General features: G+C 45.1%; 1 protein-coding gene across 4 annotated transcripts; it reads left to right on the top strand.

Annotated features, from left to right (window-relative positions):
- Window positions 1-602: 602 nt before the first annotated feature.
- DPF2 (double PHD fingers 2) lies at window positions 603-21,839 on the top strand. Of its 4 annotated transcripts, none has more exons than XM_039366310.1 (12): window positions 603-922; window positions 4,918-5,078; window positions 5,710-5,817; window positions 6,625-6,788; window positions 8,248-8,340; window positions 9,005-9,083; window positions 10,026-10,067; window positions 14,331-14,468; window positions 15,197-15,325; window positions 15,469-15,581; window positions 16,526-16,607; window positions 18,745-21,839. In XM_039366310.1, exons 1-12 carry the CDS (start codon window positions 891-893, stop codon window positions 18,819-18,821), a joined length of 1,218 nt encoding a protein of 405 aa, XP_039222244.1. In that variant the 5' UTR covers window positions 603-890; the 3' UTR covers window positions 18,822-21,839. The 4 variants fall into 4 exon arrangements, with proteins under 4 accessions (XP_039222244.1, XP_039222247.1, XP_039222242.1 ...); XM_039366308.1 differs by lacking the exon at window positions 603-922 and adding an exon at window positions 937-1,076; XM_039366313.1 differs by lacking the exon at window positions 10,026-10,067 and having other exon boundaries at window positions 625-922.
- The last annotated feature ends 396 nt before the right edge of the window (window positions 21,840-22,235 follow it).

Raw genomic sequence — 22,235 nt, 5'->3', positions numbered from 1 at the left:
TGTAGGTAGTCCTTGACTTACAACCATTCGTTTTAGCGACTGTTCAATGTTACAACGGGACTGGAAAAAGTGACTTGCAACAAGTCCTCACACTTATGACCATCGTAGCATTCCCTACAGACGTGATCAAAATTCAGGTGCTTGGCAACAGACACGAGTTTATGATGGTTGTAGTGTCCCAAGCTCACATGGCTAGGAAGATCACACTTGGGGAAGCTGGATTCACTTAATGACTGCATGATTCGCTTAACAACTGCAGTGGTTCACTTAGCAACCAGGGCAAAAATCACCATAAAACTGGGTGCAGTTCGCTTAACCATCTCCTTGCTTAGCAACAGAAATTCTGGCCCCCAAGTGTAGTCATTAAGCCCACAATTAAACGTAAGTAATAAATGTAAGTTTATTTACACCTATTTATAAATATGGATTTGCAAAAGAAAACCATTTAAAATTCTTAGTATTTTTATTTTCTAGGCCAGGGGTCTTCAAACTTGGCCCTTTTATGACTTGTGAACTTCAACTCCCAGAATTCCTCAGCCAATGTGCCTGGCTTGAATCGAAAATTCAATTCTCTGTCAAGCCACGATGATTTCCCGGCACTTCTCACGCATGCGCAACACATGTAAATGGAATTTTTTTGTACGGACGGCCACTCTGCTTCCTTTGCGCCTGCGCGTCCTTTGAGCCTGCCAGCTCCCGCAGCGGGAAGAGCGTGGGAGTCGTTGCCTCTCTTTCCCTGGAGCGTGAGGAAGGGTTGAGGCCAGGACGCATGCGCTGTCTTCGAACCTGATCGGAAGGTTTCATGGAGAGCGGTCGCTGGAGTCAGCGCGAACGGGCACTCGGCGCATGCGTCCTTGCGTGCTTCGCGGCTACAGGCGGCAGAGGGGAAGATGGCGGCGGTGGTACAGAATGTGGTGAAGCTGTGAGTGGAACTGTCCCTCTTTCCCCCCCCTTTCCTCCCTTTTGCTTGTAATGGTACAACCCGAACCTTGGCGAAGTACGCGCAGGAGGGTTTGTTGGGGAAGATTCCATTCCGCTCGCGGGGGTGTTCCTGACAGGATAATGGAAGGAGAGGGGTTAGCTATTGACTCTTATTTTTTTTCTCCTCTGCTCATTGCTTAGGACTGAAGCGGTATCTTTAAAAAGTGGGTTATTCTCCCACTCCGTCCGACAAAATCTTCCGGGCGGAGTATACAGATATATATAAATATATATATATATATATATGTTTGGGGGGAGCGGCAAGAAAGCAAAAGTATCTCCCACCTTAAAGTTTCAGAAGTGAGGTACGTGAGGGGGGGGAAAAAAAACTCGTCCGGCCACCTCAAGATGCCTTTTAAAGATGGGGAGGAGCTTTTTAAAAAGGAAAAAAAAAAGCCTTTTAAAAAAAAAATACCCGAACCCCAATTATGAAGCTTCTGAGGGGACAGAGAAAAATGCCCCCCTCAAAAAAACGGCTTGAATGAAATACAGTAGATGGTGAGAGGAACTTGTGGAGGCGGGAAAAAATATCCTTTAATACGTGTATATATATATATAGTTGGGTTGGTTTCTGAAGGGAAAACTGGGAGGGGGAGAGCAAAGAGAAAAAGGGGGAAATGGAGAGATTTAAGTTTTAGGGAGCATCTTCTCCAACTTGGTATGTTGGACCACAACTCCCATCATCCCAAGCCAGCCCTTGCTGTCTGTCTTCCTGGCAAACTTCTCAAGGAAAGTGTGGGTGTTGGGGGGGGGGGGGAATGATCAAATCTGCGATCGCTTTTTGGAGAAAATAAGCCCTCCCACCCCCCCTAAAAAAGCTCAAAATCCTGAATTTCTTTTCTAGGCACCCCACAAAATGGGAAAATAAAAGAGGGTTTTTTTCCCTGTTTTTTTTTTTTTTTAAAGAATGTACAAAGCTTTAGAGGAAAGAAGCAAAGGGTCGGAGAAGGAAAAAGTGCAGCCTTTGGAAAAGGAGATTCTCTCTGCAAGGGTGAAAAGAGGAGCCTTTAAAATATATATTTCTTTTTCTGACAAAGATATATATATATATCTTATATATATATATATAAGATATATATATATATATCTTTGTCAGAAAAAGAAATTTGGATATATATATAATATGTATGTTTGTATGTTTGTTTGTTTGTATGTATGTATGTATGTATGTATGTATGTCTTTAATAAATTTAAATATTGGAATCCCAGGTGTGGACATTTAAAGTCAGTCAAATAAAATGATGAGCTCCGGGATATAAGAAAAAAGGCTTATAGCAATAAAGAATATATATATTGGGGTTCATACAGGGAGTCCTCGACTTACGACCACAACTGAGCCCAAAATTTCTGCTAAGTGAGAAATTAATTGAATTTTGCCCCATTTTACGACTTTCCTTGCTACGGTTCTTAAGTGAAACGTAGTTGGTAAGTTAGTAAACCCGGTTGTTAAGTAAATCTGGCTCCCCCGTTGACTTTGCTTGTCAGTAGGTCGCAAAAGGGGATCATGCGACTCCGGGAGGCTGCAACCGTCATAAGTATGAGTCAGTTGCCAAGCGGCTGAATTTTAATCATGGGGCTGCTGCAAAGGCCGTAACTTTGAAAAATGGGCATAAGTCACTTTTTTCAGGAGCATTGTAACTTTGGACAGTCCCTGAACAAACTGTTGTAAGTCAAGGACTACCTGTAGTACAGGTAATCCTCCCCACAAGGGAGCCCAAAATCTCCACTGCTAAGTGAGTCGATTAAGTGCGTTTTGCCCTGTTTTTTGACCATTCTTGCCACCATTGCTAAGTCAGTTACCGCAGTTAAGTTAGTCACATGGTTGTTAAGTGAATCTGGCTTCACCACTGACTTTGCTTGTCCAAAGGTCGCAAAAGGGGATCGCGTGACCCCAGGATACTGCAACTGCCATAAGTTCATGCCAGTTGCCAAGTGTCTGAATGTTGATCGTTGGCCGTGGGGATGCTGCAACGGCTGTGAAAAACGGCCTAAGTTATTTTTTTTTTCAGTGCCGTTGTATTTTCAAATGGTCACTAAATGAACTATTGTAAGTCGACTTTTTGCAGTTGCAACTTGTACAGGCAATAGGAAGATAGATGAGAGTAGCTGTCTTAAAAATAAAACTTACATGCTCATTCTTTCCGTTTGAAATAACCAGTTTAAAATTGATTTGGGAGAGCTTATTTCCAGTGAAAAAGCGTTAGGAAGTTGCAAGTTGTGTTGTGAGAATATATAGCTTCTGGATCTCCCACAGCCCTCAAATGTTCCTGACTTGATTAGGGAAAGGAAAGAGTTAAGTATAATAACATTGGTACTCCATCTTCAAAGATCAAATTGGACGAGGGGATGCTGTATATTTTCCATGTGAGGCAAACAATCATAACGTTCCATCCACTGCTTTTTAGGGGAATTTGTTTGGGATGAAGAAGGCAGGATATAGAAAAACTCCAACCCATGAAACAGATGGGTGGACTGGAGATATTTGAGAGAAATAAAAACTTACCACGTGGAAGCAGATAGAGGGACAAAGTTGGAGGGCAGCGTTTTACCCATAGAAAGGTATAGACTCGATGCATTTTGGCCTTAGGAGAAGAATTGAAATTGTCAGAATCCTAGACTTAGTGGAAATTTGGGCAACCTGCTCAGTTATTTTTGAATGCTGTGAAGAATTGCGGTAGAGATGGTTAAACCAGGAGCTTCGTGTTTTATCCCAAATTTCAGAACAAAACTGTGCTGCTGTTGAAGAAATTGTGTGTCCTGAACCAAGGTCATTTCTTAATGTTGACTTGTGTTTCTAAATTTATTTGAGCTGTTTCAATAGATATTTTATTATCAAGACTGAGTATAACACACTGTAAACATAGTGGGATTCTCATTTCACTACTTAATTTTCTCTCCTTCTCTTTGGTTTCTTTCCCAGACAGCAAAGTTGTAACATTATTTCCAAAGTTGTAACATTATTTTCTTCCCAGCAAGTTGCATTGTTTTCTGTACCCCCCTTTAGCTTTTTTAGTGTTTTTTTTAAAACACTGAAATTACTATAATTATAGACTGTTCAATTAGAGAGAGTTCATTGCTGCTGCACCACCGGTTTTTTTAAGAACAAGGGAAAAATGCAAGCGGTGTACACTTAGATATTTCTGCATTCTTTTCTCTTAGTTTCCACCCAAGCGTCTGCTGTTGGATTTATTGAATAGAATTGGGCATTTTCTTTCTTCAGTGAATTTACTAGATTGAAAGACAGTTGCTGTATATAAAATACCAGCTTCCCAGGTGCTTCTTTTGTTCTGAAAAGAAAAGCTTAAATCCATGCTTATAATTTGAATTTCAAACCAGCCTCTTCGCATTTAATTATGACAATATCTGCGAAGGACCAGCTGTGGGAATGAAATACAATATTTGCAATCTGTCAAAAGATCTACCCTGCTAGGGATGGCTTCTTGTAATGCTTAGGAAATGAGATCATCCATCCATAGTTTCCTGGATTAAATGGAGGCAGGTTCATCATCAGACTAAGCGATAATGTGATATACTTACAGCCAAGTGAATAAAGATATTATAGCTTCAACAATAAATCATGCTTTTAAAAAAAATTAGCTTTATGTTACGTACAAACCCATTTAGGCCCTTCCAAGGAAGTAATTCAGACAGGGATACACAATCAGAATCCCCAAGGCTGAATGCAGATTCTCCCAAAAGCTGGCGCTGGTTTGTACTTTTCATTGTGAAAGAGAAAATTACAGAAGGGTTGGGGCCAGCCATATTCAACTGAGTTGTAATTATTAAATGAAACCAAATAACAATTTTGCTGAATTTTACTTCCAGCCTTTATATCAAAACATTCTCCAAACCCATTCCCCCCAAAAAACCCATGCACACCCTTGTACTACAGAAAGACATTTCATTAATGATGTCCATCCCAATCTTTTGTCCTAGCCTTGGTGAACAGTACTACAAGGATGCAATGGAGCAGTGCCACAATTACAACGCCCGACTGTGTGCCGAGAGGAGCGTTCGATTACCGTTCCTGGATTCGCAGACTGGGGTGGCACAGAGTAATTGCTACATTTGGATGGAGAAGCGGCACAGGGGACCAGGTGAGGCAACTGGACGTTCTATGAAGACCTGGGCTCTCCTCAGGATGTCAATTGCGTGACCTGGGCAGCTGGCATGTTAGGCAGCTGTATTACATGCCAGCTGCCCAGGTTCGAATCCCTGAAGGGTGTGACTAGCTGATGAGGGCTAATGAGCCTGAAATAGCTATACTAGTCTCCCGCTAACTCTTTGCCAGCCACAAATTTTGAAAGTATAGTGCTCACAGTATGTGACGTCTGCCTGCAAAACATGCTCCTAGATTGGAGCGAAACGCAGAACAGACTGATTTATATTTGATAAGATATGTATGTATATATTTGTGGGGGGTTTCAGTGACATCAGTGTGAATTAGTGCCTGGTATAGACTAAAAATGCTCTTTTATTTTATTTATTAAATTTATATCCTGCCCATCTCACTATCAAGTAACTCTGGCAAACTTAATGATTCCTGCAAAGAGAGCTGCCGGAAGTGTTCAATACCCCAAACCGGAAAAGTTTGCCATAAACTTTGCCTAACTTTGTATATAAAAGTTTTACACACACACACACACACACACACTTTCACCCGAACTTTATACATAAATAGAATAATTAAACATACTTTGATTTCCTTTTTTTCCCTGTTGTTGGAAGGTTTGGCATCTGGCCAGCTCTATTCCTATCCAGCTCGACGCTGGCGGAAGAAACGCCGTTCTCATCCGCCAGAGGATCCAAGACTTTCTTTTCCTACCGTTAAACCAGGTTTGCCTTGTCTGCATTATACAAAGTTTTAAAATTTCTATCTTTACAGATGAATCATAACAAGGGCTTTCACCTGGCAGAAGTGATCGTTCAGGCAGACAGGACAGAATTTGTAATTGCCCAGGCAAATTCCAGAGTAATTTGAAACGTGCCCCATCACAGGTGGATGGCCTATCTGAGGACGGGAACTCTGTAGTTCTAACTCAGCCGTAGAAAAGTAGCTTTGTATCCTGTTACTTGCGTACTAATGGGCCAACAGGACAGCCAGACATTTTAAAAAAATGTCAGGTTGCAACTAAGAATTCCATGCAGATCAACGTTCAAGGTGGCAGAGGAGATCATATCGTTCTCGTGTTAGGACCTAGTGGATTTCTGCATTGGCCTGTGATGCCTGTCAGACTTTTCTTAGGTTATTTGGCCAAGTTAATGGACGTTTAGATTGAGAAGTCCTTGGTGCTCCCTGAGCTTAGTTGTTTTCTTGCGGACGTTTCATGACCCAACTAGGTAACATCATCAGTGCTAGAAGGGAGGAGGAGGAGGACTGTAAGGTCATTGGTGCTCTCTGAGCCTGGCTGTTTTCTTGCCGACGTTTCATGACCCAAACTAGATAATAGCAGCAGTGCCGGTGTACTAGCGCTGGTGATGTTCCCTAGTTTGGGCATGAAATGTCTGCAAGAAAACAACCAAGCTCAGAGAGCAGCAAGGACCCTTTATTTCAACCCTGAATTACAAATATTATCTTTATTGGTAAAGTTTAGATTCTTTGTCTTAATGGCTTTAAGACAGTGAAACCTCTGTTTTTGGCAGACACTGAGCAGGCCCTAAAGAAAGAAGGCCTAATCTCTCAAGATGGCAGCAGCTTGGAGGCCCTCTTAAGGACAGACCCCCTTGAGAAACGCAGCTTGCCTGACCCTCGTACTGACGAAGACAGCCTCAGCGAGTTCCCTGTTGCCAATAGCCGCACCCGGAAGGTAGGGTAGAGAATGGCAGCCTGTGGTAAAATAAGACATCTTTCCTTTGAAAGATGCTCATTTATAGAACATACTGTTCTCCCTTTCCCTTTCCTTTCCTTTCGTTTCCTTTCCCTTCCTTTCCCTTCCTTTCCTTTCCTTTCCCTTCGTTTTCCTTCCTTTCCTTTCCTTTCCTTTCCCTTCCTTACCTTTCCTTTTGTTTCCTTTCCCTTCCTTTCCTTTCCTTTCCCTTCCTTTCCTTACCTTTCCTTACCTTTCCTTTCCTTTCTCTTCATTTCCTTTCCTTTCCTTCCCTCCTTTCCTTTCTTTTTCTCCTTTCCTTTCCCCTTCCCTCCCCTCCTTCTAACTTCCTTTCCTCCTTCCCTTTTCTTTCCCTTCCTTTCCTTTCCTACCCTACCCTACCCTACCTGTCTATCCTTCCTCCCTTCTTTCTTATTGCCACCCAACTCAACAAGTGGCTCTGGCCTGCAAGGAAAATTAAAAGTAAAATAAAAAAAACAAGCATAATAATACAAAGCTGCCAAGAATCAATCATTTGTATTTTATTTATTAACTATATATCTCCCTGTCAGGCAACTCTTGCATCCCAGGGTGAGGGCTGTATAGTAACCATCTCTGGCCTCTTCCCCTGGAGAATAGGGTCATGGATCTCCAGTTGGGAGAAGGATTAGAAATGGATCACCCCTCACTCCTTTCTGTGTCCTGTGGACTGGGGTCCTGTAGAGAAACCAGAGCTTGTTTTTAGACTCCTTTACCCTTGCTTCACGCCGATCATTAAAATTCACTGCAAAGAGATATAGAGCTCTTGGACAAGGATTGGACCATTGAGGCCCTAGGTCAGGGGTGGGCAACAACAAGTCTTTCATGACTTGTGGACTTCAACTCCCAGAATCCCTGAGCCAGCCATGCTGAGGGGAAAGGGAGAGGTTTCCAAGCTGAGCCAGGCTGGCTCAGGAATTCTGGGAGCTGAAGTCCACCAGTCATGAGGGGGCCAAGGTTGCCTACCCCTGCACTAGGTGAAATAAGGACAAACACAGCTTATAAATAGTTGGTTCCATCATATATTTGAGAGAGCATAAAATATTTGTTAGATGATACAAAAAAAGAGATGTAGTGGCAATATCCTGGGTCCTATTTAAGTCCTCTCTATTTATCATTCAGGCTGTACCTGCCTTTGGATTCAGAATCTGCATTGAGAATGGTCCCTGATTGAGCAAGAACATTGTTGCTCTTAGCATTCGTCCTGCACAACTGCGGATTTTTGCGCTGCGCTTGCCTAGTTCTTACAGCAAAGCTATCGATGTGTGACGAGACAAGGGGGGGCTGTTTATCAATCAGCTCGTCACAGAACCTGACACCCACAGAGCTATGATTTAGCAGGAACATTCCTTGGATAAACCAAACATCCTCCCCTCATCGCTTTTTTTTTTTTTTTTGCATCCTTTTCTTTCTGTTTCAGCGAATTCTGGAACCCGATGATTTCTTGGATGATCTGGATGATGAGGACTACGAGGAAGACACCCCAAAACGACGAGGCAAAGGGAAGGCCAAGGTATGGGTTAATGTGCCCCCCCCCTTAAAACTTTCCTCCGTTTCAAATTCTGTGGGCTTGTTGGATCTTACAGAGGCTCCTCTAATACAGAGTAAGGGCAATTTAGGCAAGGGGATAGCTAAAGTGTCCCAAAAGATGCTGAGGAGGCAGATATTTTGAGTAGAAGCCATTGGCTGGGTGCAGGTGTCACTCTGAGCGCATAAAAATCAAATTCTGAGAGTCGTGGTTAATCTAAGATACTGTTACCTGCCATCTGAAAAAGATCTTACAGTGCTTTAGAGAAATGAATAACCCCATTGTAACCATTTTAAGATGGTTACAAATATCTTTCACTGGGTGGCAGCATTGCTCTACACATTTTCCTAATTTGATGAGCAGAATTAACAACCTACATGCAGGTAGTCCTCGCTTAATTGGGACCGACAACTCTGCTACTAGGCAGAGTGGTCGCGACATGAGGAAAGCTCAACGACCGTAACTGTGCTAGTCACAGTGTCATGCTTCACTTCTGTTTGTTTGAATTGCGGGAATAGAACAGCAATATCTTGAGATTTAAGTCTTTAAACCCAGCCATCTTGAATTTCACTTTTTCCTCAAACCAGAAAGAAAGCCTAACTCTTCCTGTGCCGTCAGTTTATTTTTTTTAAATCTAATTTCCTTATAGGGTAAAGGAGTTGGGAGTGCTCGGAAAAAGTTGGATGCCGCCATTTTGGAAGACAGAGACAAACCGTACGCATGTGACAGTGAGTAAGAAGGCGAGCCAGGTTATAGGAAACAGCTTCTTGGTTTTACTGGTGTCTAGTCTGGGAACAGCTCCTGGTGTTAGGATGGGGCTGTGTGACAATGCCCTGGTGGGGGTACGCCCCACCTCCTTTTACTTGGCCCCCCTGTTAATCCTGCACTGTGCCAGGGGCTGTTTGGGGAGAGCTGAAATACTTCATTCATCACACAGTGTGAAGGGGATAACATTTCTTTACCCAGCTTCAGAAAATGGCAAGTTTTTCAGTTTTGCCCGATGAGTTCAGTGAGCGGCAGAGACACGCAGCATTGGCCACCTTCTCTGCTGCTGCTTGAAGTCGGCTCCCTAAGAGAGCATCTCGGAAACGGATTCACTTGGCATTCTCAGCTGGGGTCGTCGCTGTTCCTTTCTCTGTCCCAGTAGTGGAATTCTGGGAAAAGTCCCAACTCCATTTCTTCTGGAGGGTCCTGGGATTGCACAAGGAAGTAGAAGCTGTTTCACCCTGGAATTCTTTTTCGCTATTGGGAATCGTGTTTTGCGCTTCGCATGCAGACCCCCCAGAGTTGTGGTGGACAGGGTCTCCTCCGGTTCCACATTTCACAACTTTTTGACCTTTGACCCTGCACACCAATTCTGCAAAAACAACAACAACAATCCCCATGAAACCTCAGTGATTGATGGAAAAATTGGGAGAGAAGGGTGATTGGCAAGACCTTTCCCAAAGGGAAAATCACGAGTTTTTGAAATTACTTACTTTTCTTTCTCTCCTCCTTTACTCTCCTGTGAGAATTTTATACTACCCCTCTTGATTTGAAATAACACCGGTGAGCTTTTGTTTTTCTCTCCTTCTTTTTAATCGCTCTATATAGCTGACTGTGTGCATGTGATGTGCGTGACCTTTATAGATTGCCTTCACCTTTCTCTCATTCTCTTTTCTGTATTTCAGATAGTTACAAACAAAAGCATACCTCGAAACCTCCTGACCGAGGTATTCCATTCTTTCTGTCTTACTGTTTAATTTCCTCCTGACCTTGTTCTTCTGAAATGTTAGTTTTAAAAACTCTTCTTTTTTTTTTTCCTTCCTTTTTTTAAAAAAGCGGGTCTTCTCACGCAGAGTGCCAAAAATCCCTCCCTTCCGATGACACCTACTTTGGTTTTATGTATGTGACATACCGAGGGGGAAACATGCATTTGTGCGTGTGTTTGGGAAAGATACAAATTCTTTTGAAGTGTGGGGGTGAGCGTTGAATTGAGAATTCAACATTTTCATCTTGGTCTAGCACAGTGGTTCTCAATCTGTGGGTCGGGACCCCATTTGGGGTCGAAGGACCATTTCACAGGGGTCGCCAAACAACGCAGTCCACCATTTTTTCTCCCTTTTCCTTAGCTGTGCTACTCCCTTTTATTCTATTGGCTTTTGAAAGCCAATAGAAGAGACTCTCTTGAATAGAGTCTAATTCTATTGGCTTTCCAAAGCCAATAGGAATTGTCCAGGCTGTCTCTGCCCTGCTGAGCCCGCCAAAAGTCCCATTCTGCAAACGGTGCTGCACCAGTTGAGTAGTCCTCGACTTACGACCGGTTGAGTAGTCCTCGACTTACAACTGGTTGAGAACCACTGGTCTAGCAGAGGACAGATTCGAGATAGTGCCAAGCTGGGCAAAGTAAGGCCAAAGGGAAGGTGGTTTCTGGGGAATTCTGGGAGCTGAAGTCCACATGTCTTAAAGAAACACTGTTGTCTAGCATAACTGGCTGTGGCAAAAATCCCCAGCGTCGTTCAAATCAGCTGCATTTCCAAATCTGCTCTGTGAGATGTTGGATGTTGAAAGGCTTGCATTTACTTTCCTTGTTGCTAGAATCTGTAAATTCTGTTTAATATACCAATTAACTGGCATTAAGAGAGAGGATTGTTTTTCTCCTGGCCTCTTCCCTGCTGGCCCATGCCCCATGGAGTGGGGGGAGCACCTGAGTTGGGACTTTGCCTTCTCCAGCTGAGAAGACTTGTTAGCACAGGAACGGGGCAAAAGGTCTTCAGATTTTGTAAATTCTGTTAATAATAGCCCAAGGTTTGAATCTTCGGTATTCATTCCCTTCATTAGGCGACCTCTGAGCTATTTGCTAGACCTCAGCAGCCAAGGTGATCCTAGATAATCTGTTGGATTCCCTCGGTGCAAAAATGGAGATGCTCAATTCTGGTAGACTCTGGGTGTATAACCAGCCCTGCTGACTTTCTCCCTGACAAAGAAAGACAGTTCTAAGCCTGAGTCCAACTGTAGATAATGACGAGAGACAAATCCTTGATCACAGAAATGCAATAATCAGGATAAATTTGTAAATTTGAAGGAAAAGGCTGGGGTTTCCTTTCCCACCAGCAGATGTTCTGAGCCAGAACTTTTTCCGTATCCATTTTGGTTGCTGACTCTAGTAGCTGCGTAGAGCAGGGCTTGCTAGCTCAGGTTCCTACTTAATCAGCTGGGTTTACACAACCCTTAAGAGGGCTGTGACTTTTTTCCTCTTGGCAAATTAGATTTCCTGGACATTCACACACATACAGACACGCATTCCTGTGTGCATACAGAAACACGAGTATGAGACCTGCATAGCTCAAAGGATTTGTTTCTTTTTATCCTCCGCTTCCCTCCTGCCAGCTTCTCTACTGCTTCCTTCTAAATATGGTCTGTTTTCTTGTTCCTGGCCTGAGCTGTTTCCAGATTTAGGACATATTGTTTGGGGGATTAATTTTAGCCGCAAAGAAGAGGATGGATTATTTGTTCTCCTTCCCTTATGTTCCTGGCACGTTCGAAAGCTAGGAAACAGTTTTGTCAGATCTTCTGTCTTCCAAGAGTTTGCAGAGAAAGGCAGTAAGCAGTGAGGAGGGTACATTCTGTCAAGAGCAGCTAAATCCTCTTTCTGTAGAGCAGGCATTTCCAAACTTGGCAATTTTTAAGACTTGTGTACTTCAACTCCCAGAATTCATGGCACGGGCTGGCTGAGGAATTCTGGGCGTTGAAGTCCACAAGTCTTAAAGTTGTGAAGTTTGGAGATCCCTGCTGTAAATATAATTGTGGACTCACTGATGTCGCTAACGCTCCTTGGATGGCCTTGATGATGGATGCGGAGAATTGTAATTCAGCAGTACGAGGCAGGCATATTCCTACCCTTTTAATCCCTGAATTCCACCAACACTCACCTTTCCTTTGATGATCAGAGTCAAAGAGTGATTGTGTTGGTTTGTCTCTTCCTTTTTTTCCCATAATAGGGAGCTAGTTTTAGAGCAGTGGTTCTCAACCTGTGGGTTGGGACCCCATTTGGGGTCGAACGACCATTTCACAGGGGTCGCCAAACAACGCAGTCCGCCATTTTTTTCCCCCTTTTCCTTAGCTGTGCTACTCCCTTTTATTCTATTGGCTTTTGAAAGCCAATAGAATAGACTCTCTTGAATAGAGTCTAATTCTATTGGCTTTCAAAAGCCAATAGGAATTGTCCAGGCTGTCTCTGCCCTGCTGAGCCCGCCAAAAGTCCCATTCTGCAAACGGTGCTGCACCGGTTGAGTAGTCCTCGACTTACGACCGGTTGAGTAGTCCTCGACTTACGACCAGTTGGGGGTCGCGGCATTAAAAAGGTTGAGAACCACTGTTTTAGAGCATTATCTAAAGAATCTGCTGGGTGGAAAAGAGGGAACTATTTTTTGTGGCTGGCATTGAAGTCGCAGCTAATGCGAAAATGCATTAACCAGTGTTTAGCTTTTGCGAGGTCATTTGCCAGGCTGGGCTTAATCTGGCACCAATACTGTACGTTAGAAAGCACAAGGCTGTATAGAGGTACAGGAGGTGGCTTCGTATCCCAAGCACCACATGAGTCAAAATTTGTCATAGGGAAGAGAACAAAAAGTGGAATCGGGGCAGATTGAAAAAGTGTGCAAGTCTTTTAACTATGAGAAGGCTTAATTACAATAAAGTCTGGAACGGGGATATTTATGCAAAAGAACGTCCAGGGAAGGCTGGATTTGGGAAAGGAGGTGGGCAAATCAGGGTCATACCTGGGATCTGTGAGGAACTGAGCAAAGGGTGGAGTCTTGTGTAAACATGATTTTTGTTTTTTCAAGACACATTATCCTCCACATGTGGAAGGGTAGAAAAATGTCCTCGCTGTCCATTGAATAGCTTTAACCTTTGCTTTTTGGACATAAAGATAACATCCGTTGAATTTCAGACCTCTGTTTCATGAAAACCAGAGGGTTGAATTTCATCACTCCTTGTCTACCTGCACTCTATGGCTTGTTTGCAACACTTGGTTAGGGTGGGGAGTGTTGGTCATGCCATGATTGTGGCAAGTGGCTGTTTTTTTGTTTGTGGCCCTGAATGAGCTACCTTGGCAGTTCACCCTTAAGACAGGGGTTCCCAACCTTTTCTATACCCTGCACCCCAAGAACGCTTCTGATATATTCTCGCACCCCTTGCAAAAGTTTGAAATAACAGCAACCAATTATGCATATACACTGTAATTTTGGAAAGCCCAAGTTTTACGCACCCCCTGGAATGTCGATTCGCACCCCAAGGGGGTGTGGGAACTCCTACCTTAAGACAAAGTTACAGGCAGAGCTTGGGTGTAGCTGAGTTTTGCTCTGAAAAGAGAGAACATGTCATCTTGCGACCAGCTCTGTGCAACTGTAGACACCCCTTCTGCTCCATAGCAGCAGTCCTCTACTTACAACCTTAACTGAGCCCGGAATTACAGCCGTTAAGCCGTTACGGTAGTCATTCGAAGCATCGGGTGACTGGATTCAAAGTTACGATCGCTTGCAATTACAGTCATTGAGCGAATGCAACAGTCTTGTTAAGCGAATCTATTTTCCCCAATAGCCCCCCCCCCTTTTTTTTGGGCTGGGAAGCAGAAGAAAAACTGAAAACCCAGCCCCCCCCCCCAAAAATATGTCACCATCGCAGTTGCTGCAAAAGTGGTGCCAGTTGCTAAAATGTGCCCAAAATGTGATTGTGGGACTGCAGGCTGGGGTGTGCAACTGTTGTAACTCCAAAAAGAGCTCATTGGTAGCTCTGGGGAGGCCTGTCATCGCTTTGAGTGAGCGGTGGTAAATTGAGGAGTGCCTGTTTGGGGAAGCAGGCCATGTGCTGTGGGGTGGCCTTTGGGTGAGGAATAGCCCACTGGTGGGGTCTGCGGAGAAGGGACGTGGGAGGGTGCTCTTTTACAGCCGGCTTGCCTCTCAGTGTTCCCTTCTGATCCTTTCCTCGTTCAGTCTGTGGGAAACGCTACAAGAATCGTCCCGGCCTGAGCTACCACTACGCTCACTGTCACCTGGCGGAAGAAGAAGGGGAAGAGAAGGAGGACTCCCAGCCCCCCACGCCCGTCTCCCAGAGATCGGAGGAGCAGAAAAGTAAGCTGCAGAGAGCTTCCGTCCCTCCCTTTGACTTGGTCGGAGTTGGGTGCAAGTCCCCCAGTGCCTGTTTTCTACGCCGCTGCTCAGCCTGGTCCCCGCGAATCAGGGCAGGACCTTTGTGTGGCCCTGCTGGTCCTTGCATAATGGAGATTATGGAACAGTCTTACTGTCAGGTTGCATTCGTCCCCCTCGTCACACATCCACTCTCTCCCTCCTTCCCCAGCTCCTTGCTGGGCCTCTTGTTTTGACTCAACCTGCAGTTGCCAAACTCCAAAAGGGCTTGAGCTCTGTTGCCCAATTCTGCTTGTCAATGGGAGTCTTCTCTCGAGAGGGGCGTCTCTTCCTCCTCGGCCAGTTTACCCACCCTTCCATTTTCAGAGCCGATCACGGTGCCCCCACACCTCCAACAAGGAGAACTTGCCAGGCTACAATTACCCAACCGCGGTTAGAAACGGGCTTAGCTACAGTGGTTTGAGTGGTGGCAGGAGGGAACTGCACCCAGGTGACTTTCCGAGGTTAAAAAATAATAATAATAATTTGCAGTGAGTGCCTGTGTTAGGAAACTCGCTGAGCCCAAGTGGGGTTGCTGATCTCTCAAGTTATGCCACCCAAAGTTTTCCGTGCAGGATTTGCCCATTTTGGGACGGGGTGTGTGTGTGTGTGTTTGTTTGGGATTTCTCTGCCTCTGCTGTGCTTTGAAAGACAAACCCCTTCTACTCCCATAGCCAAGAAGGGTCCCGACGGTTTGGCCCTGCCCAATAACTACTGCGACTTTTGTCTGGGAGACTCAAAGATCAACAAGAAGACGGGTCAACCCGAAGAGCTGGTTTCGTGCTCGGACTGTGGGCGATCAGGTACGCGAGCCCTTGGGAACCCTTGAGAAAAGGACTGGGGTGGGGGCTCTTTTGCCTTAGCTGTCCCCCTGCAAATAGCTCACCTGCCTGTCCTAGGGTGGAGTGGTCTGTCTGAATGTTGCTGCTTTCTCTCACCTCTCCAGGGCACCCATCTTGCTTGCAGTTCACCCCAGTCATGATGGCTGCCGTGAAGACCTACCGCTGGCAGTGTATTGAATGCAAGTGCTGTAACATCTGTGGGACCTCTGAGAACGATGTGAGTGTGCTTTTTTCCCTTTCTCTTCTAAGATAAGATAAGATAAGATAAGATAAGATAAGATAAGATAAGATAAGATAAGATAACCTTTATTGTCATTTTTTTACTGTGGGCACAACGGCACACATCAAAAGTGAAATTTAGTTGCCCGCTCTCAAAGTGAAACACATCTTGTCCCCAGAGGCTGATCTGATTCAGGTTGGAATTTAATCTCCTTAGTTATGCCTTCTTCCTTTTGGGGACAGCCCTCCTCCCCCCTTCTCCTTTGGACTTGAGCTCTCCCCCTCTGATACTGGATCCTTTGAAGCCTGCTTCTTGTGATGGATCCTCCTGGAAACCAAGATGAGATCTGAATTTGAATCCTCAAATTTGGATTGCTCTCTTGTTTGCAGCCTGTTTCAAAATGTACACAAAGCCCTTTCCTTTAAACTCACTCTTGAGAACTCATTTTCTGGGTTTTTGTTGTACGTAAAATCATAAACTCAGTGGCTAGATTCATGCTGGGCTACTAAAAATGAAGCCAGCGTAGGATGTTGGAGGATTGAGTGCAGCTGCATAATTTGCTTCTGGGTGAATATTGTGCTATGAACAATAAGTGTGTAAGTGTATTGATTACGTGGAGCTTAACACTTATAAGTGTATAAGTTTATTAATTACGTGGAACTTTTTGGCAGGGGGGGAAAACAACCCCTCTTAAATTGAAAACAGTTGCCTTGAACTCAAAACAGGCTCTTCGAATCTCACCCGCCGAGTCCCAACCCTGGTCTGGTCATTCTAGAGAGCCTTCCAAGTATGGGGTCTTTTGCATGCCGGGAAATGTCACGTTTCGGGGTTCATAAAAAGAAAAGAAGTACTTAAGTCCTCTGGATGCTGTTTTCTCCAGTCCAAAAGGAGGTGGGGTTAAGCAGTATTCTTCTTCATTGCCTTCTCCCCATCTTCCTCAGGACCAGCTGCTGTTCTGTGACGATTGTGACCGTGGTTATCACATGTACTGCCTCACTCCACCTATGTCAGAACCGCCGGAAGGTGAGTGCGATTCTGCTCCCACTCTTGTCCCCCCCCCCTCACCTTTCACCTGGGTGAGATTTTGGAGTTGTGAAGGGTTATGCAGCCCACAGTTATAAAGCAACCTGCTTCCTTCGCCTTGATCTTCTTCCTTCCCTCCCCTGGCTGCCCAGGATGAAATTGGTGGTCCAGCTCATCAGGAAGATCCAGCTTATAGCTCACTACTCTGGCTCCTTCTCTTTTTAAAATCAAAATGTGAAGACACCTTGGGGTGGCAGGTTAGAGACCAGTTCTATGAAGGGTGCCTGTGATGCTTCAAGATGAAATGGCCAGCGCCTGAATGTTATGTAACAAATAACATTTTAAAGCCCCAAATCTTGTTTTAGCCTCCAACTTAACAAGATTTTTGGCCTGTCGTGAAACCTCAGGGATTTCGAGATGCCCAGAATCATCTTATTGGAGCAATGGCAGCATATAAATTAAGATAAAATGAAAGGAAGGGAGGGAGGGAAAGAGGCAGGAAGGAGGGAAGGAATTTAAAAAAGGGAGGAAGGAATTAATTTTAAAAAGGAAGGAAGGAATTTAAAAGAAGGAAGGAAGGAAAGATTTTAAAAATGGAAGGAAATTTAAAAAGGGAAGGAAGTTCAAAATTAGCACATATGTACGCGTACATGCACGTACATACACACAAGCAAAAGCTGCCAGCTTTAAAAGTTGCCAACCCTTCGTTTATCATGACAAGGCAAAAGGTGGCTTGTAGCAAGCTCTCTTGTTTCCAGAGCAGGAGCTGACTCAGGGCTTTGGGAGGATCCTTCCAGCCCGTGTTAATTTCAAACAGTCCATGTCATTTTGACCTCACAAAGAGAATCTCACACTCAGGCTGTAGTTAACTTAAGAGTTGCAGAGAAAGTCTCTCTGCGTGTGTTTTCTCTTCTCTTGCAACTGGTCTTCTAACAAGGAGGGGACCCACACAACCAGACGGGCTCCATTGCAGAGGCCCACAGGATGTGAGCCAATGCATTGTCCCATTTAGAAGTTCCTGGAATTAATCTTTACATCTCCAATTAAACATTAGTCGGAGGAGGTGACGACCTCTGTCCGAGAATCTGACATGTCGATGCCAACCTGGCAGTAATGATTTGCTCATCTCAAGAGAGTCCTAAACTGGCTTACTTGCTATTTCCTGAAGATTAATCAGTGGAACAGCTTACCACTTGGAACTGTGGGCGCTCCATCACCGTAGGTTTTCAAGAAAAGACTCGGGTTGTCTGGCATGGTATAAGGACTCCTGCCTTGGGCAGCGGGTTGGACTAGACCAGGGCTAGACAACCTTGGCTCTTTTAGGACTCATGGACTTCCACTCCCAGAATTCCTGAGCCAGCCACACTGAGGGGAAAGGGAGAGGTTTCCAAGCTGAGCCAGGCTGGCTCAGGAATTCTGGGAGTTGAAGTCCACCAGTCATAAAAGAGCCAAGGTTGCCTACCCCTGGACTAGAAGACCTCCAAGGTCCCTTCCAGGCCAATGACTCTATGATTTACCATCCATAAGCTTCAGATCTGACCTGAGAAACTAAAAGGAATGGGAATAATCAGAGAAAGGGGAAAGAGGCCTAAGTCACTATTACATAGGTTCGCCACCATTGGTATAGGATTTCCTGCCTGAGCAGGGGGTTGGACTAGATGACCTCCAAGGTCCCTTCCAACTTTATTATTATTATTACAACAACAGTTTGTTTAGTGACTGAAGTTAACAGCACTGAAAAAAAAAGGGATTTGCAACCCTTTTTCACACTTACGACCGTTGCAGCATCTCCATGGTCACCTGATTTATATTCAGACGCTTGATAGCTGACTCACCTTTATGACAGTTCGTGTGATCCCTTTTTGCAACCTTATGACAAGCAAAGTCAGCGAGGAAGCCAGGTTCGCTTAACAAAACCATGCGCGACCAACTTTTAACCCCTGCAGTGACTCCCTTAAACAACTGCGGCCAGAACAGAGTCGCAAAATGGGACAAAGCTCACTCGACAAATTTGTTGGCAGAAATGTTGGGCTCCATTATGGCCATAAACCGAGGACTGTTGTGTACCCAGCCGTGGTTTTTTTTTTTTTTTTTTACTGTCACTAGTTTGAACAGGAAAATGCTTTTCTCCTCGCAGGGAGCTGGAGCTGTCATCTCTGCCTGGATTTGCTGAAGGAGAAAGCCTCGATCTTCCAGAACCAGAACGCCTCCTGAAATTGCATTTCAGTCTTGGAAGAGAACCGTTCCCTTGTCCAGTCTTTCTCTTGGGGTTTTAATCTTTCTCCTGCTGCTGCCTCCCACTTTGGGTCAGTGTCTCCCTTATTGGTTGGATCACTCGTCCGCACGCGCGCGCACATGCACACACACACATACGCACACACACACACACACCCTGCCTCACTGCCTCTCCTTCTGTCGGTCCCCCTGCCTCCTCCCTGGCAGTCGGGACTTAGAATCCCTTCTCTTCCCCCTTCACCTAAGAATTTTGAGACCCTTTTCTCAAAAATAATAATAATAATAATCCAGCATCCACGATAAGCTGAGGATCACCACAAGGTTTTGGACTAATACCCCAGCTGGAGGGCTCTGTGCGAGCAAGACCGGAAGGAAAACAAAAGAAAGAATGGGGGGTTTTTTTGCTGGTTTTTCCATCTGCTTCCTTCTTTTCGGCCCCATTGCAGTGGTCTGTGACCCCCAAAGCTTCTAAACTCGGCTTGTTCCTTCGTCCCTGTAAGAAACCTTTCTTTCCCCACCACCAACGTGGTTTAAAAGGGGCACCTTAGCAGCCTTTGAGAGCTTCGTGGGCGGCAGGGGAACCCAAATCAAAAGCATCCCCAAGGCTTGGCACAAGCAAGCACCCACCGCAAAGTATCTCAGTTTGCCTTGTTCCAAAACGATCATCTCAGATTTTGGCCAAATCAGGGCCGTTGAGGAGAATCATCTTCGGTTTAGATCCGGGAGAAGAGAGCGTATCCATCGCCTAGTCCTCTTCATTTACCAAATTCCTAAAGTATGGGTACCCATCCCACACGCATCGATCCCTGCGACGGTGGATTTCAAGATGCTTTCTTCCTCGAGAGGTCCATTTGTGCGTGTGTCGGTGTGTGAGCATTTAAAGCCGTATCGGGCTTTTTAAACACACTGGCGTTAAATCTCTTCATTCGGGGAGTCTGCAGGGTTGCGTTAAGTTGTGTGGAAGACTTGGAGGGTGGCATTTCTTTTGTTTTCAGAAAAAAGCTGAAGGTTGTTTGGAGTCAGGCAACGTTCGAGTGTGTGCTGACTCTAAAGCAGGGCTGTCCAGCCTTGGCAACTTGTAAGACCTGTGGACCTCAACTCCCAGAATTCCCCAAGTGCTAGCTGGCTGGGGGATTCTGGGAATTGAAGTCCACAGACTGTCAAGGTTGGACACCCCTGCTCTAAAGCTTTGGGATTACTCCCAAATAAGTTTCTTTAAAAAATTTTGGATCTGGAGTCAACCATGTCTCTTCCACAAACTTTTTCTTCAACTCTGCTGCTTCCTGGTCCGAGGGGATTCGGGGAGCTGAACTTCTCTTGCAGGAACAAAAAGCGGGTTTTTTTCCCTTCTTCTTTCAGTTTTTTCCTCTCCTTTGCCCCCAATTTGAGGATTTGGTCTTGCTAGCAAGTGATGCTTTTTTCTTTCTTTTTTTTTTAAAAAAAAAACTCCGTCCCCATTCCTTGTTTTCCCTCCCCTCCAGTGGCTAAGTTTTCTGCAAGACTCCGCTTGCTGAAGGAGAGGCATTTTTTTTTTCTGGAATAGGGTTTTTGTGTAATATTATACTTGTAATGTGCCTGATTTTTCTAAGATTGTCTTTAAAACCTACCTCCGACATTCCCCCGTCACACGCATCCTTCCGCCTCCTCTCCAAAGGCTTCTTCTCGTCCTCCACCTGAGTCTCCTTCTCTTTGCCGAAAGTGGAGACTCGGGACTGCCAAAGCAAATGGGGTCTGCTCTCTCTCTGTGTGTGTGTCTCTCTCTCTCTGTCACGGGTGGGGGTGACAATCCAGCCTGCGCAAGTGATGGAATTGGTTGGCTTGATGCAAATTTGAATTTGGCAAAGGCCGGTGTGGCGTCTTTCTCCCTGATCCTCCCTACCTGGCTTGGCAAGAGAGGTCAGCCTTTTTGAACTGAGTGCCTCACTTCTGTTGCTGTGCTACCTAGGATGATGGGCCGCCCCCCAATAGTGGGAAGGACAGGGTTGGGTCCCAGTGGGGTAGATGTGGCCCACAGAGAGCCAGGAACAAAGTGACCGGTGGAAGCTTTGATCCAGTCACCTTCCCTGTCTGCTCAGTCCTTCCAAAGGACTCGAAGCTTGAAGACTAAAAAGCGTTCCCTTTCGGTCTTGGGAACTCAGCTTGAGTTACCGGTCTTGGGAACTCAGCTTGAGTTACCGGTCTTGGGAACTCAGCTTGAGTTACCGGTAGGGGAGAGACAGCTATTATTTGTGCACTTAATTTGGCTCTGGATTCCTTTTTAGCTGCGACCTTTTCAAAAATGTTATTTTAACTCTGTTTTTTCTCTCCCCATACCCCAGGGAGATGTGGGGGCTGGCTGTCAGGCCCCCTCCTCCCCCGTGCACCAAACAAAGAGAGAAAGTTGTAGAATTGTTCCTTGGGTGGGTGTTAACCTGTCTCATCCCCCCCCCCAGCCCGGGGTGTTAGGTCCTCATTTGAAGCATCACACCTGTGTCTTAAAAAAAAAAAAAAGCTACCCAAATAAAAAAAACCAAAATGGCTTCTTGGAACTGGTTTTATGGTGGCCTGGCTCTCCGAGCTTGGGGATCGTGTGTGGATCTTTTCAATGCTGCGACATTGTGTGTGGGGGGGTTTTCCATGCTCAGGTTAGTTCTTGTCGGTTTTCAAGGGGTGGGAGGTGGGATAGGCTGTAATACCTCATTTTTTTTCTCTCTCTCGTGACGCCCACAAATAGTTGTGCAGCTTCGCACCTCCTCTGCACTGTCTTCTGATTCCCTCCCCCACACACTTCCACTAGAACTTGTTCTTGGTCGCTTGATCGTTCTCCTTTCCGAGTGATTTGATTTGTGCACCTTTGAATTGCATAGGTTTGGAATTTGGGCTTTCTTTCCGAAAAAAAAAATAAATAGACGCCCATCTTTTCTTGCCGTAAAAGCTGAAATATATTTTAGCTCCCTCCGTCCAATTTTATTTCAAGGCTGTAATAAGCATCAGCTAATAAACATTGCTTTTATTTACTCCTGTGTTGTCGGCCCAACAGTCGGGCGTGGATTTTAAATTCTTTTTGCTAATCGGCTCAGTTGAGCACGCGGCAACGTTTCAGATCCGTTTTTAAGAAGAGACCGGACCGCAATTGGTCTGAAATGGTGTAATAGGGTCTCCTGCCTGAGCAGGGGGTCAGGCTAGAAGACCTCCAAGGTCCCTTCCAACTCTTGTTATTCCGTATTCTTTCCTTGGGATGGAAATCTTTTTACCTTCCCTTTCCTGACCTTGCAAGATCTGCCTTTAGCCACTGGGGGGCAACCTGCCCTTTCAGCTTTTGTGCAATCACATCCCAGAATGATTATGGTGGAGGAAAATTAGAAAAATGGGAATCTGCGTTGCTGTCTGGAAGCCCCTGTACATACGGCAGGA

Source organism: Crotalus tigris, unplaced genomic scaffold (genome assembly GCF_016545835.1).
Source record: "Crotalus tigris isolate CLP2741 ecotype Arizona unplaced genomic scaffold, ASM1654583v1 scf7180000020245.1906669, whole genome shotgun sequence".
NCBI classification, from domain to species: Eukaryota; Metazoa; Chordata; class Lepidosauria; order Squamata; family Viperidae; genus Crotalus; species Crotalus tigris.
This window is presented reverse-complemented; position numbering and strand designations above follow the sequence as displayed.